Here is a 14,647-nt window from a genome sequence, read left to right as displayed (position 1 = left end):
AAAGATAAAGACTTGCACGACGCCATGTCCCTCCACATTACATGATGCGTTCATGTTAATGTGTCCAAGTTGTTTACATTACTATAGTTCACACTCTGAGCTGTCCAGCCTCTCTCTTCCCTCAGCAGACTCCGCCAGCCTGTCTCCTCTCACGACCCGTCCCTACTACACCCATAATTCCCCGCGCCAGGACAAGATGGACGAAAGCAGCGACCGCCGGAGAACAATGTTTTGGCAATAAACCCCCAAAGCGGCGAGTACGGAGAGAATACAGGCACGTTTTAACCAACTGCGGTCATGTGTAGGTGAGTGGGAAACGAAATAGTATTTTATTTGTGGTGAATGCTTAAGCTTTGTCGAGATTTTACCCGACGGAATTGTGAGACGGTGAGATGCACCGAGAGCCAGCATCATTGTTTCTGTTGCATGGGCCGTAATGCGGGTTTTCATTCTGGGCAAGCTAGCAGCTAACTAGCTAGCTCATGGCAGCTTGATTGTTATAAACACAGCTGCTTCAAAGCATACAGTTTTGTTTAGCACTGGATATCAAGTCCACGTGTACAGCAGTCGCGGAGGAATGTGTTTGGTAGCTAAATGTGTTGGTAAGGCTTATCCGGGAGCAATTACAGCTAAAGTTAGCTAACAATAAATAGAGCGCCAGCGTTGCTCGAAGCCAGACAGATTTGATTTCACGAGCGTCATCAAAGCTTGGGAATTGGAGAATGAGTAATTTTTACCGATGACCTTATTTGTCTAAAACTTGCTGTTAAAATGTACATGTCCAACTGTTTTGTATTTGCTTCTATGGAATTGATTCATGCCTTTGTTTGTGTTATCCTTCCCCTCATATATGTACCTTTTTTTAAATAGCCAATATGCGTTAATGGCATCAAATCATGGATCCTGTTTTAGCATTAGCTAGCTTGATAGCAACACTAGGTAACATGCTAAACGTTGCGTTACATCGATAATATAGGATAAAAATACACATTTATCAAAGACATACATGGCTGATTGAGTCAACATAACTTTGATTGTTGGTTTGACTTTACGTGAATGGCCGATCTTTGGTTTTAGTTTGTCTTAGCCTATTGTTTTGATTGAGGACGTAAAGGTGCGTTGATTGTGTCTCATTGTGGTAAACCGGTTAGCTTGCTATGCTAACTAGCTAACTATTATGCATCACAAAAGCTCATCCGCTTTCTGTTGAATTCAGTGTGGAGGAGCCAAATGGTCGGCTAGTGTAGACTAAACAATACATTCTCACTCCAGTCTTCTGTGCTCCTTTCGATACACGTAGTAACACATCAAGCCTGCCTATTTTAACTGTTACGTCTAGCTGTATTTGACCTAAATATCGTTTGTTTTAGACAAGTGTAGTGGACCGAGTAATGTGCCTGTATTGAAATCAATGCCCCCCAGCTTTTTTATTCACGATGGTTTATTAACCAAACATGGCCAGCGGTGTGCTTCAGTATCCATCAAAGTGTAAAAACAATAGGGATGTCTGTCTGAAGGCGTTCAAGCTTTTGCACAGATTTTATTTTTGGCTACATTCCAAAACACATGTGGTTCTAAATGCTGCAAGCAGAACAATACAGGGTTCAGACGCAGGGTTTTGCTCTTTTCTCCATTTACTATTAAACTAATTCTATAGAACCGATTTCGTTCCAAAGCTTGTATTTTATTAAGTATAGAGCTTCACCGTTTTTTTTACTTTATACCCTCACACAACATATATCATTCATATAATTCACAATCTTAGTGTCTCTGTTTTTTTATTAACCAGAGATCTGTATTTCAATAATACACAGGCACGTGCATTTATCTTTCATTCAAATGTGTATTAATAATGTCTTTATTTTGTGTTTGTTATAGAGAACACTAGGTTATTTCACAATGGTTGACCTATTTATTATTTCATTTGGGGATTGATGTGGAATTTGGGCCATTCCGATGGTACGGTCTCTTTGAAAGTATTCGACATACTAATTGTAAAAGAATATAAACGTTGCCTTCAAGCTGTGCCAAAAGTCGAGTGCTGGGTTTGAGATAAAAGAAAAAGTCCACTCAGTGCTTTCATATTTTATATTCATGTATAACATATAGTATAAACAGTATTTACAATTTATCGCTTGTCTGTTGTGTTAACAGTTTCACAAAGTGAGCTGTTTATTTTAATTCAGAGGTTTCTCACGACTATTTACGTAAAGCCTAATAAATCCAATTACGTAATTAATGGGCCACAGGGGAAATTGAGAGAACATTGTCATGCACATACTGAAGGCTAACGACAAGTGAGAAGTACTTTAGGTTGATTGGCCTTAGAGATTAGGTGTTTGTATATAAATTAATAACAAAACCTGACAAATATTTGTAATTGTATTTTACGTATCAATGTCTAAAATCACCAATAATTAACATGATTCTTCTCTCTCTCTCTTTCAGGAAACCCTTCTCCTGCATTCTTCTTTAGACCTATTGCCCTTCTTCTTCCCTGCACAAAGCAACACCTCCACCATGAGTATTATCCAAGACAAATTAGGCAATGAGTTTTTGCGCAATGGTGGCATGGATCCCAATTTTGCACCAGGTATGCTTATGTTCAGCCACCTGCCGCCGGTCACCAGCTTTACGCGGCTCGCCACCCAGTCGGTTATGGGCGAGCTTCCTCAGGAGATGATCCTGAAGAAAGAACGCGACTCGCCCCCAGACCACCAGGGCAACTTGAACACGGGGGGCTTCCTCCACAGTATGGGAATCAAGCAGGAGCGACTAAGCGAGCTGGATTACCGCATGCCCCTCTACAGTGGGGGTGGAGGAGTAGGGGTAAACTGTGCTGGAGGGGGCGCGGGGAAAAGTAATAATGACATGCCGGACATGTCTTTCGGCAACCATCACCACCAAAATCACCAGAATATGCTCCTTCATGACCTCAGCCTCAGCAACGTCCGGTCCCTTGGAGAACAGGTGAGAAGGGGTTGTGGTTCTTAATATTGTTTAGTGATATCTAGTTCAACTTGAATTTGTACACCCTTTTAACTTTCTATGTATGTCCCTTTTCTGCCATTTACTGAACTTACCCTGTTGTTGTTGTTGTTGTGTGTCCTCAGATGCCTGTAAGACCGGGTAAAGAGCCAAAAGAGTCCGCAGGTAGAAGAGGGCGAAGGAACAACGGGGACGGGCAGGGAGGCAAGGCAAGAAGGAAACGCAACGATGCTAAGGTTAATCCCTTATCTGTGGTCCCTGTCAATACACCAGCAAAATGTGCAATTTGCCTGAAGAATATCTCAGTGTCTAACATGTTCTGATGTGTTTTCTCTTTGTAGGCCATGATGTTGGATGGAGAAGGAGCCTGCATGTCCCCCAACTCAAAACCACATATCTGTGAGCACTGTAACGCGGCCTTTCGCAGCTCCTACCACTTACGCAGACATGTGCTCATACACACAGGTGAGAGGCTTTCGCTGCTTGCCAGTGCCTTTTACTTCTTATCCTATATATTTATATTAAACTATTGTGTTGATAAGTTCAATTCAACCAGCTATGCCGACTCCTCCTTTCACTATGTACCATTGCTGATTAGATCTCCCAATAAGAGACGCCTGGTTGAGACTGTATTAGAGCTAACAACATTATAATGAAACTATGCTTGTACTAAATGTACTTCCTGTGATCAATTTGCATGTTACCTGCTCCTAAGCTATGTTAGCAGGATTGCACTAAAACACAATTAGGCAAAAATAAAAACAGCACTCTTGGAAAAATAAAATTACACTCTTCACTACCCTCCGGTCTAATCTCCCCTTCCCCATGAGTGCTTGGGGCCATAGCTAAAACCAGGAAGCCACGGATGACTCAATGATGACTCGTGTATTTCTGGAAGTCTTAGTCATCCTCTTTGCTGGGAATACCTCATTTTGCCCTTAGAAATTAAACACATAAAAGATATGGAGGAAAGCTTTTTTTCAGTTTATTTGAAATCAATTGCCTTGTTTTCTTATTACTTCTTCCAAGCGTACTGGCGCGTCACAATTTAAACATGGGAAATAAGTTGTTTTTGTATAGTTCTTTATCCTATGTGTCACACTAAATACACAATATAACCCAATTTCTCTAGGAAATATCTATATGAAGTGTTTAGCACGTGAGTCTCATACGTCTTTGAGACGCCACAGCTTTAACTGTCATTGTGACCATATGGTCGGGTGACGGGCTAGGAGATAATTAATGTGGTGAGCGGATTGTTGTACTCTTGATCGCACAGGTGAGAGGCCTTTCCGGTGCAGTCAGTGTAACATGAGCTTCATCCAGAAATATCTTCTCCAGCGGCACGAGAAGATCCACAGTGGTGAGTGTCTGCCCTTGGATATAAAGTCTTGTGTTTTTGGAACACATCCCGTTGCCTATCTGCATAATCACATTGTATAAGCGATGTTGTAGTTACACAAACTCTACCACCGTCATCTGTCTTTTTCAGGAGAGAAGCCTTTTAGCTGTGACCAGTGTAACATGCGCTTTATCCAGAAGTACCATATGGAGCGACACAAAAGGACACACAGTGGCGAGAAGCCATATCGCTGCGATACATGTCAACAAGTAGGTTATCTGTGGTCTGTTTGAAAGGGAGCTTACCGCTGTTTTCTCTTTGAGTTGATGTCTTTTGCAATTTGGCTTTTATATATGTTTTTGAATTATGTGTATCAGGAACATGCATTATTATCATTTTGCCTGCAAATCTAAAAAACATTCATTTCTGTGCTTTCCACACTTAAATCCATCTTTTAAATCCCTGTCTCAAATGGGATTGGGGAAGTTAAAAAACGTCATTGAGATCAATATTTTTGAACGGTTTTGGTTTTCCTCCCTTTTCCTTATCCATGTTCTCCTTTTTCCAATTTTAGTTTTTCTCAAGAACAGACCGGTTACTGAAGCACAAACGGACTTGTGGAGAAGCCATAAAGAAGGGCCTGGACCCGAGCATGCTGGAGCTCAGCGATGCGGAGCTAGGCCAGGGCAGCTATTCACTCACTCAGGGAAACTCAACCACCTCCGGACGCAAGAGGGCCAAGTCCAAAAACGGGGAGGGCGGCAAGAGGAAGAAGAACGCCTCGGCATCAGCAGCTTCTTCCTCTGGGGCGATGAGTATGCAGGACTTCGACATGGAGCACCCGTCGGGCTCCGACCCCAACATGCAGGGACGTACTCCTAAATTGGTCTTTAAAAAAGCCGGCCGCAAGGTTCTGGATAAGGGCCTCCTCGCTCTGGAAGACACCGCCGACGGACATAAACGGTTGGGGCAGAAGCACGACTCTATGGATCACGTGGAGGTTTCGGGCCTCGATAACATGGGTCTGCTCCAGGGGCCCGGTCTCAACAAGCAGGGGCCCACCACCAGCAGCAACTACGATGATGCAATGCAGTTTGTGAAAAAGCGGCGCTACCTCCAAGCTGTAAACAATGACTATGGAGCCGGCTCACTGCACATGGCATCCCAGGGCAACAGCGTCATCCACGGCTCCCTGGGGCCCGAGCCCACGCTGGCCATGCTGGACACCTCGCCTCTGGATCTCAAGCACGACAAGTCAGGCATTCCAGACGAGGTGCTGCAGACCCTGCTCGAGCATTATAGCCATAAGCAAGAGGGGCAACACCACCACGACGTGACTTTCGACCTGTCGGACCACCCGCACCACGTCGACCTCCAGCCGGCGGCCCCCGTCACCCCTGAGCTGGAGGATGACTCTCCCAACGGTGGCGACAAGCATGCCGTGATGAGCGAGTACTCGAAGTTCCTCCTGCAGGCCCTGGAGCGCACCAGCCACAGCGGGCCCTTCCCCAGCCTTGGCCAAACGGGGCCCTTCCCTCTCCTGTCCAGCAGCTCCAGCCCCACGGGGCCCCTCTTCTCAGACAAACACGGGTACGCCACATCTCCGCTGGACTGTGGCTACCCGCCTTCTGTGTCCTCCCCGCTTCCCATCGTCGCCCCTTCGTCAAACTCCTCGTCGACGTCCTCCAAGTCCCACTACGGGATGCTGGTCAGCTCCCCCTCCCAGGCGGGCTACCACCTCAGCTTGGAGCCCACCAGCCACCAGCAGCTGACCCCCTCTCAGGAGCTGACGGAGCAGCTGGAGAAGCAGCACTCCCCGGGCACCTTCAACCTACCTCCCCAGGACCTGACTGCCTCGGCAGACGGATCCAAGGGGCCGCAGCCCAAGTCCGGAGTGGGCATTGCACCCACCAACGGCTCCAGCTACCCGGACCTGTCCCCACTGAACACCCCAAAAGAAACCATGTACCAGATCGAGAACTTCGCCCAGGCCTTTGGCTCCCAGTTCAAGTCAGGGCGGCGGACCCCTCTGGGCTACGGCAGCGATCCTGGGGTGGAGTTGGACCACCGAATACGGACTCCAGTGTCAGAATTCTCAGGGTATACCAGTTTGTTAGCTGACGTCGGCGAGCCAGTGAGTACAGGATCAAAAACCCAGACAAGCCAAAGTTTCAGATAAGGGTCAAACGAGGTGAATCCAGCAGGGGGCTCCTGTTACTGTCCACGCAGCCCCCACACCCATCCTAATTTTGTTCTTCTAGTAAAGTTTTGTTTTTAAAAAAACACTGCCATTAATTGTTAATACAAAATGACCAGGGAGGGTCTTTCATGGCCTCAAATGCAATTTTTTAAAATATTCTCATTTTTATTATGTATTTAGTCGCTTCATTTTTGTTTAAGAGTAGTGATTTTGATATGAACGTACCGTAGATTTAAATGTAATTTAAAACATTTAGAGGGTAGCTATAAACTTGCTTCTTTTTTTTTGGAAACCCTTGTGTTTTACCAATCATACCATTGTAAAGTAATAATGGCTAATGTTGATAATTTCAATAATAACATGTGTGGCAGGGAAAGGCCCAGAATTCAAATTGCAAAAAAAGTATATATTGTCTGTTACAAGAAACATATTAACTCAGGAAAAATAGTCAAATTTGTGTAATAAGACTTTGTATTATGAGATGCAATTAGCACAGTTTTTACAGGTGTACTTTGAGACTACAAAGCTTTGATTTTTTGTTTCTTTTTTACTCGTCGGAACAACAAATTACAATACATGATGATGTGTGGTTTCTACTGCGTGTAGCTTTGTTGAGATTATGGTACTGTTGTGTCAATGTGAAGACATCCACATTTCTTTTGAGAGCCACATGTGTACACGAGGTAGTATGAATTGTAGTGGAGTTCAGCACACAGCATCGTTAAGGTAACTTGTCAGCTTTAGGCGTCGGTTAATGAATGTCGTGTAACCGCATACTTCTCTAGTTGTGCCTGCTTTGGCCGGTAGAAAACAAGAAGCTTAGACTAAATTCATCCCATTGCCGTTACGGACGTCTCAAACATCATCGGAGATCTTTTCCTCGTGCTGTTGCTGAAGTCGTCACTTTCTGCTCCACTCTTGCTGTTCCTTTTTTGTGTAAATGGAATCAAACAAGCACTTTTTAAAAAAAAACAAATCATCATTGGAAGCAACAACAACCCATTCAATTTGCATATGTGATACGTGATTATTATGCTAATGATTATTAATATTATTTTAAGAGGAGAAAACTGTGAATGGGATTGGGGGGTGGGTGGGAGGGAGTATTTTAACGGGTTTGAATAGGGGTCGAGTAGGCATGACCATGGGCATCTAAATGTATTTTGTTGCTTTTTTTTCTCAAGGGTAGAAGAGAATGGGAGGGGGGGATTTTTTTTCTTACGGTCTGTCGGGTGATGTTGTAAAAAGATTTGCCATAACTTTGTTATACAATATTTTGAGAGTACCTCTTTGTATTTAAGTGTTTTAAGAGACGGGCTGACATGCTGGAACCCCAAACCCCTTTTTATTTATTCTCCACTAGCCACAACAGAACTCAGTAGCAGATATTTTTGGCAAGTAATCCCATTACCTCTTACCTCCTTTTCCCCCCCTCGACTTTTTCTTAATGATATTTTTAACCCCACTGTCGTAGTAGATGCAAGAAACTGCTTCAATGATACAGTTAAGAAACACAAACGGTAACTTATTCCCCCCTCCCCTTTCCCAAAATGCAGCCATGCACTCGCAAGAATAAACAATGGCCTTCTTTGTCTTCCGTGGCTAAAGCCATTCTATCCCGGCAGCCAGGGTTGATATTTAATTTAGTTGATTTCCTGTGAGCCCCCCCCCCCCCCCCCCCCCTTCTCCCCTTTTCCTATGTCTGTGAGCTCCACAGCCAAGAGACTTTGAAGCTGCTCAGATCACAGGGAACAAAGACTGACCAGCCACCTCACTCCAAACAAACACTATGCTTTCTAAAGTAGAAAAAAAAAAGAGTGGGTGAGAGACGGAGAGAAAAAAAAGACGATACGATTGACCTAAATATACCTCATATCACTAAAGCGCAAGAAAGCAGGGACACGCGTTTCATGTATGTAGTGGAAATATTTGTAGTATAGGTTCGACATATTGTATAATCATTTTAACACTGCCTGTGTTTACAATTATAGAGCAAATGACTCGTCAAAATGCAAATGTATTTTTCTTTTTCTGTAAAAACATCCACGCCAAGCAGTGTTGCATTCTAGATGCCTCATAGAACATTCATTTTTCTCGTTATATCCCTTATTTTTGTTACTTGCCATAATGTGTTTTGATATGATCTCTAGAAGGATATTGTTTACAGAAATGTACAAAAACACTACAAATGTGTGTTCTCATTTTTTTTGAGTTTTTCTCCAGTATGCATGATAAAGACATTTTTCTATGGCTTTTTTTCTGACTCACCTCAATACCAAATGTTGTAGCAGAGGCCTCCCCATCCCCTTTGTCTTATTTGTTCTAGACCCCATGTGATATGATTTCCCAGGCTGTACCTGTTATTGAGATGATGAACGGATTAGAGAAGCCAATAAAACTTTTTGTTACAAAAAAAGAAGACGGTGTGGTTTGTCTCTCAGAAGCTCATATGATACTTGATATTGTTTATTTGTTCTAATTATTGGTATTATTTTTGTCTGTTTTACAAAAGATTTTGAGCAAACATCTTTTCCTGGCAATGACAGCAGCACATAGCAAGATGGCTGACAACATTTGATAGAAATCTGAAGAGAATTAGGAATTGCAAAACAAAAACTAAATAATAACGTGATGTTTAATGTAAATACACACTTAAAGCATTACAAGCACACAGCAGATTAAATTAGAGAAATAAATATAAAGTTGTGCTTAGGGCTGCACGATATTGAAAAAAACTGACATAGCGATATTTTTTTCCCCTGCGATATGAAAAAATACAGGAATTGAAGAAAAGACCGTTTTTTTTGTCCGCAAACCATCCTTTCTTGAACTTTAATGCTATACAATTGGTATTTTTTTAACGATATTTAACCGGATGAAGGATTTTAGCCATGGACTTCTGGATCTTAAGTTATCAGAGCAACAAGTTGAGCTAGCTCGGTTATCCTGCTGTGATCTGATCAAGAATGGTTGTGATTGGTGGTTAGCTGTGCATGCAGAGCCTGCATGTCACTCACTCAAGTACCTTTTCCTTTTGTAGCAAGTAGCAAAAGAATTGTAACATGACGTGTTTGAGTTAATTTGCCTACTTAATATCGCACTTCCTACATTTAATTTTTTTTAAATTGCACGTCCTGCGATGTGAATGTCGCGCATGCGCATAACGCGATTATCGTCACAACACAATATATCGTGCAGCCCTAGTTCTGATTGTTTTTCAGTTAAATTTTTTCAGGAAACATTGTAATTCAGATGATATGGTTTCTAAAACTTCTCGTTTTCTCCTCAGTTTATGAAATAATTGCTTTGAACACTTGTTCCCAGTTGCAGGTTGTATTTCAACACAGAAGCCAACAACAACAACAACAACAACAGTGACTTGCATTCTCACTTTGGATGCACCTTGCTCCTGCTGTGAGTGACAGTCATGTGATCCTTCAATAGATTATGTGTTTTTAATGTGATTTTAATATGAATCCTTCTATCGTTTAAAACACGACCTGCTTCCAGAGGATGGAGCTGTTCTCCACCGAGTAGCTCCTGACAGACGTAAACGCAGGTAAAACATGATCAGATCATTTATACTATAGTGGTTGAAATGTACATGCTGCCTCCTGATAGTTGCTGAATGTAGTGTTACCAGATTCTTTAGTGTTCACACTGTTCGCCCTAACAGCTGTGAAACCTGTTCCCCAGACACTGAAGGGAGTCTGTTATTATGGCCTTTTGTCTGGAATAGATCAGCACTTTCAACCCTTTTGTAGTGTTTGAAGACACTTATAGTTATCTGTCCTCTCTGTTTACTGAATCTGTGTCAGCCAAACATCGATTTCAAAGACACATTGGTAAAAATCGACCCATTCCATTTTATAATGATTGTTAAAAGCACTAAAGATTAGTAATGCTTCAACACTCATCGCAACACTTCATGTTTTAAAGTTTCACATTACTTGCAAAGATCATAGTGTTACCATAGTTTTAATACATTATAATTAAATCTTAAATGATATTTCAACTGTATCGGGTATTGGCAGATATAATACACCACAATCTGGTTGTGAATCACTTTTATAAAGTTCACAAGTTAACTTCTTAAATGTCAGTGAGTGGCCAGCAGTTATGAAGTATTGTGGCTCTTATAATTATCATATTCTTTATAAATAGTGTTGTTTATGGATTAGTAGGTCAACAATGCGGTTTCAAATGGTTTATATTGCGTTATAGACTGGTCATAGACACCAATACCACAGCGCTTAACCATGATATTTCCCTAACTAAATGTTACAGTTTCTTGAACATAACTAGTTTATTTGCGATAACCAGATTTTTGTCTTGAACCATACTGTAGTTTTCAGCAGAGTTGGTAGAAGTACTCATATCTTGTACTTGAGTAAGAGTATAACTACCAGAGTGCAGGAATACTCTGTTACAAGTCAAAGTCCTGCATTCAAAATGTTACACAAGTAAAAGTAGAAGAAGAATTAGCATCAATATATACTTAAGTACCAAAAGTAAAAGCACTCATTATGCAAATAATATATTTTATGGTTTGATTATAATTATTTATGCATTATTGTGTTTATCAAAGCAGGTAAAAGTACAGCCAGTTTGAATGACTTTGTATACTGCAGGGTAGCTTGTGTTTTCCAGGTGGAACTAAAGTCTTATTTAAGTGTTGATTATATTTCACATCATTAATCCAAATCTGCAAAGCAATTCAAAGTGTCTAATAAATGTATTGGACTAAAAGTACACCATTTCACTCTGAATTGTAGTGTAGTAGAAGTACAAAGTAGCATAACATGGAAATACACTAGTGGAAGTATTGCAAAATTGTACTTCAGTACAGTACTTGAGTAAATGTAATTAATTACTTTATATCTCTGGATATTCTGGGCTTTTTCAAAATGACCCTGTATTTGAGTCCTAGTCTGACGAAAGGGTTATAAAGCAACAACGATAAGCAAATCCAACAATATTCAGACGGTACAAAGAATGTGTGCAAATCATTAGCTTCCTGTCTTGTTGTTTATAGCTCTTGTGTCATTGTTTTGAACGCAGATGAGCAGTCTCTCTGAGCAGTCTCTTGTTGAAGGAGCCTCGTGATCAGAGTTAAGGGTCTCAGTGGGTTTGACTGGCACTGCCACCTTTTACATAGCTGATATCCCTCCATCATGAACGTCATGTTCTAACTCTAATCACTGCCAGGAACAGCAGGCTGGGTGGGGTCGAGGATGGCCGTAACTGCGAGTGACTTTGGACTTACAGCTAGCAGGAGACACAGATGCAGTTACTTCTCCCCCATCGCACCTCTGTTGACTCAGGGCAACATGTTCATAAAACCTGCCGGGGAATTATATCGTCGATGTCTAAATGTGCAGGGATTAATCATTTACCGGATCCAAAATAAACTGTGGAAGTCACGCACATCATATAAAAAATTCGCTATTGGAGAAATGAACTCCTAATTACTAACCAATTTAACTAATATCCATCTGCTGGAGGTAGGTGAGGATGAAATACAGAATGAAATCCTTCTAGTTCAACAAAGCCATGGGATTTATTGGATAGCTTGTACATAGTAGTAGATCCCATTGGTGTGATAATGTAGATTTTTGGGTAAAGAGAATGTCCTATCATATATCATATATTGTAATATTATAATCTATCCACTCCAAAGGCCTGACAATTGATCTTATGTATTTAAACAGTTTGACATGCATTTTAAAAACAAGTCATGTCTGTTTCTAAACTTATTATAATTAAAGGATATAGGCGTATTTTTATCAAGGGTGTGAAAAACAATCAATACAGTACCGAACAGCGATATCATATTTGTGATACTGCATTGACCCCAAAAATATTATCGAATTCAAATATTGGTTTCATTTAAAGATTAACTCAGTCAATATTTTTGCAAGGATAGGCACCATCACAGTGTATGGGGCTTTTCAAATAAAGTGATATAATTTTAAATGTCCCAAAGACTGCAGGTATATGCAGATCCCACTGTTCTGATATCATGTGACATTTTTTAACTCAGACGTTATAAAAAATATGCTGGTGTTCTTGATGCTTTGAGTTTTCCTTAAATTAGGAACCTTTTTATGGGTGTTATATCCCCTTGCTTTGGGTATCATGATATTTCACAGTATATTGTAACGCCTGTATTATCATATTTATCATATTTCCCCAAAATATGAACTACTTAGATATAGTCATAAGTTAATTAAAGAGTGAGGGAAGCGCAGTTTCCAATCTAGTGTTTTGAAAATATGAAAAAAATGTATTACAATCATTCATAGTGTGGAACACCCACTATAACTAAAGTGTTGTTTTTTTATCTACAAACCAACACCTATGGAAACAAGGGCTTGAACAATTTTACCTACAGGTCAAACTGTTTTTATCTAAAGGCTATTTTAGCCATTTGACGCCCATGGTGACACTTGAGTGGCATAAGACTTTAGTCAGTTGTGTGTTCATTTAGATATAGATCTGGGATCAAAGTCAACTTGGAGATAAAACCTTTTTATGGGTGTTGATGAGAAGATATATCAATGAACTTTAAAATATTAAAACATAACTTCAGACTTGTGAAGGGGAAGGTTGATAACAGACTTTGATTTACCAAATGTTCAAACTTTCACATCGAGGTCTCAGAATGCTTATTTTGTAGACAGTTTAACAACAAGTTCACAATATCTCACATCTTATGACGTCTCTGAATCAAAGGTCACATTTTCCTATGGCCCACCCTGGTTTATTGTCCACTTGCTTTCTGATAAGACAGTTCAAACTGGATTTAATCACTTTCTGAAGCAACATTTTAAGACATTTGTTCTTAATGGCATTTAGCGTCATGGGTGCAGCTTCTTTTGTGTCGCTGTATGGAGTCGGACACATTCATGTTAAAAATGGTGCTGTGAAGAAATCATGTTTACAGAAGCTGTCCCAGGAGTGAATGGTGACTGGTGAAACGGCCATAAATTCATAAAATGACTGGCAAGGAATGTAATCTTTGCCCCACCACTTCATTTCGGCCTCTATAAGTAACTTATAAAGTCTGAGGCTTAGATGTACAATTGAGCGTGCTATTTGAACAAGAAAGAAGCTGAAAATTGTCATAAATGACGACGTCAATCCTCCAATTCTGTTTCCACATGGTTTCAGCTGTCGAGCCAGGAAATATATACGTGACATCATAAACTGTAATTAGTTTTATATCATATATTTATTATAACCCCTGTAATTAAACACTCCTCTGCTTTAAAGCTTCCTCATTATATACAAAAAACATGCTATAATTCCAACAGTTTCATCTTGTCCGCCTTACTGACGGCGGCCATTGCTTCCTTTTTTTGGTTCTCCTAAACTGTGCTTTTATTAACCGTTATTGCAAACAAAAGAGAAGCAAACCACTTTCCCTGAGAAGTTTAGAGAAATATGAACAGTATATGGCTACAAAATACTATGTTTAAACATTATGTCTGAACATCCAGTAGCTATGATATAAGAGATACACAACATGACCATAGCTGTGTGAGATATGACTGTTCCTAAAGGAAAAGGTCTAAGATAAGAATTTTAAGACATTTTATTGGTATCTTTACACAAATAAACAAAAACACAATTGCAGAAAACAACAGAAATGAACTGTATGCAATGATCTGTTGGATAGACAAATGTATTATTAATTATCTATATTGCAAACATTTTTTATGATTTACTGCAGCGTATGAGAAGATTTGTGTGTTGACGATGTTTGAGGAATATTACCTGATCTCTCTTTAAGATAATGGTTTCACATTTGTTACATTTTAGATATCTCTATTAACTTGGATGTCTTGTGAAACACTTTATGTTGAAAACTGTTTTTTTTTCCTAACACAAAGCTTATTTGCTGCCCCCGCCAATGATGTTAGGTTTGACTGTCAGGATTGTCCCAAACACATCATGACTCAGGCCCTTTGCTGTGTACAGAGCATGTTAGCCTGTTCTCTTATGTCATTTTAAGACAGTTTGTGATTATTCATTAAGTGGTTCCTCTTTCACGCTACACTTCCCAAAGATCATTTGGCAAACAAACAGCCAAGCCAGCCCTATTGTTCTTCTTT

General features: G+C 40.5%; 1 protein-coding gene across 2 annotated transcripts; it reads left to right on the top strand.

Annotated features, from left to right (window-relative positions):
- Positions 1 to 124: 124 nt before the first annotated feature.
- On the top strand, positions 125 to 8,426 carry LOC307025113 (zinc finger protein 281-like). Of its 2 annotated transcripts, none has more exons than XM_079659705.1 (7): positions 125 to 305; positions 2,449 to 2,970; positions 3,114 to 3,224; positions 3,330 to 3,453; positions 4,259 to 4,351; positions 4,481 to 4,599; positions 4,905 to 8,426. In XM_079659705.1, the coding sequence occupies exons 2-7, from the start codon at positions 2,521 to 2,523 to the stop codon at positions 6,507 to 6,509; spliced, it is 2,502 nt and encodes an 833-aa protein (XP_079515831.1). In that variant the 5' UTR covers positions 125 to 305; positions 2,449 to 2,520; the 3' UTR covers positions 6,510 to 8,426. The 2 variants fall into 2 exon arrangements, with proteins under 2 accessions (XP_079515831.1, XP_079515832.1); XM_079659706.1 differs by having other exon boundaries at positions 167 to 305; positions 4,268 to 4,351.
- Positions 8,427 to 14,647: the final 6,221 nt, after the last annotated feature.

This window comes from Notothenia rossii (assembly GCF_949606895.1).
Source record: "Notothenia rossii genome assembly, chromosome: 11".
NCBI lineage: Eukaryota > Metazoa > Chordata > Actinopteri > Perciformes > Nototheniidae > Notothenia > Notothenia rossii.
Note: the sequence above shows the minus strand (reverse complement) of the source record. Positions and strands in the feature narration are given on the sequence as shown.

What these genes read in the sequence shown, in the direction of transcription:
- LOC307025113 (XM_079659705.1), top strand. Translation starts at nt 2,521, where the DNA reads ATGAGTATTATCCAAGACAAATTAGGCAATGAGTTTTTGCGCAATGGT. An exon ending in TCCGGTCCCTTGGAGAACAG is followed by an intron (nt 2,971 to 3,113) that starts GTGAGAAGGGGT and finishes GTGTGTCCTCAG; the next exon opens with ATGCCTGTAAGACCGGGTAA. An exon ending in GCACGAGAAGATCCACAGTG is followed by an intron (nt 4,352 to 4,480) that starts GTGAGTGTCTGC and finishes TGTCTTTTTCAG; the next exon opens with GAGAGAAGCCTTTTAGCTGT.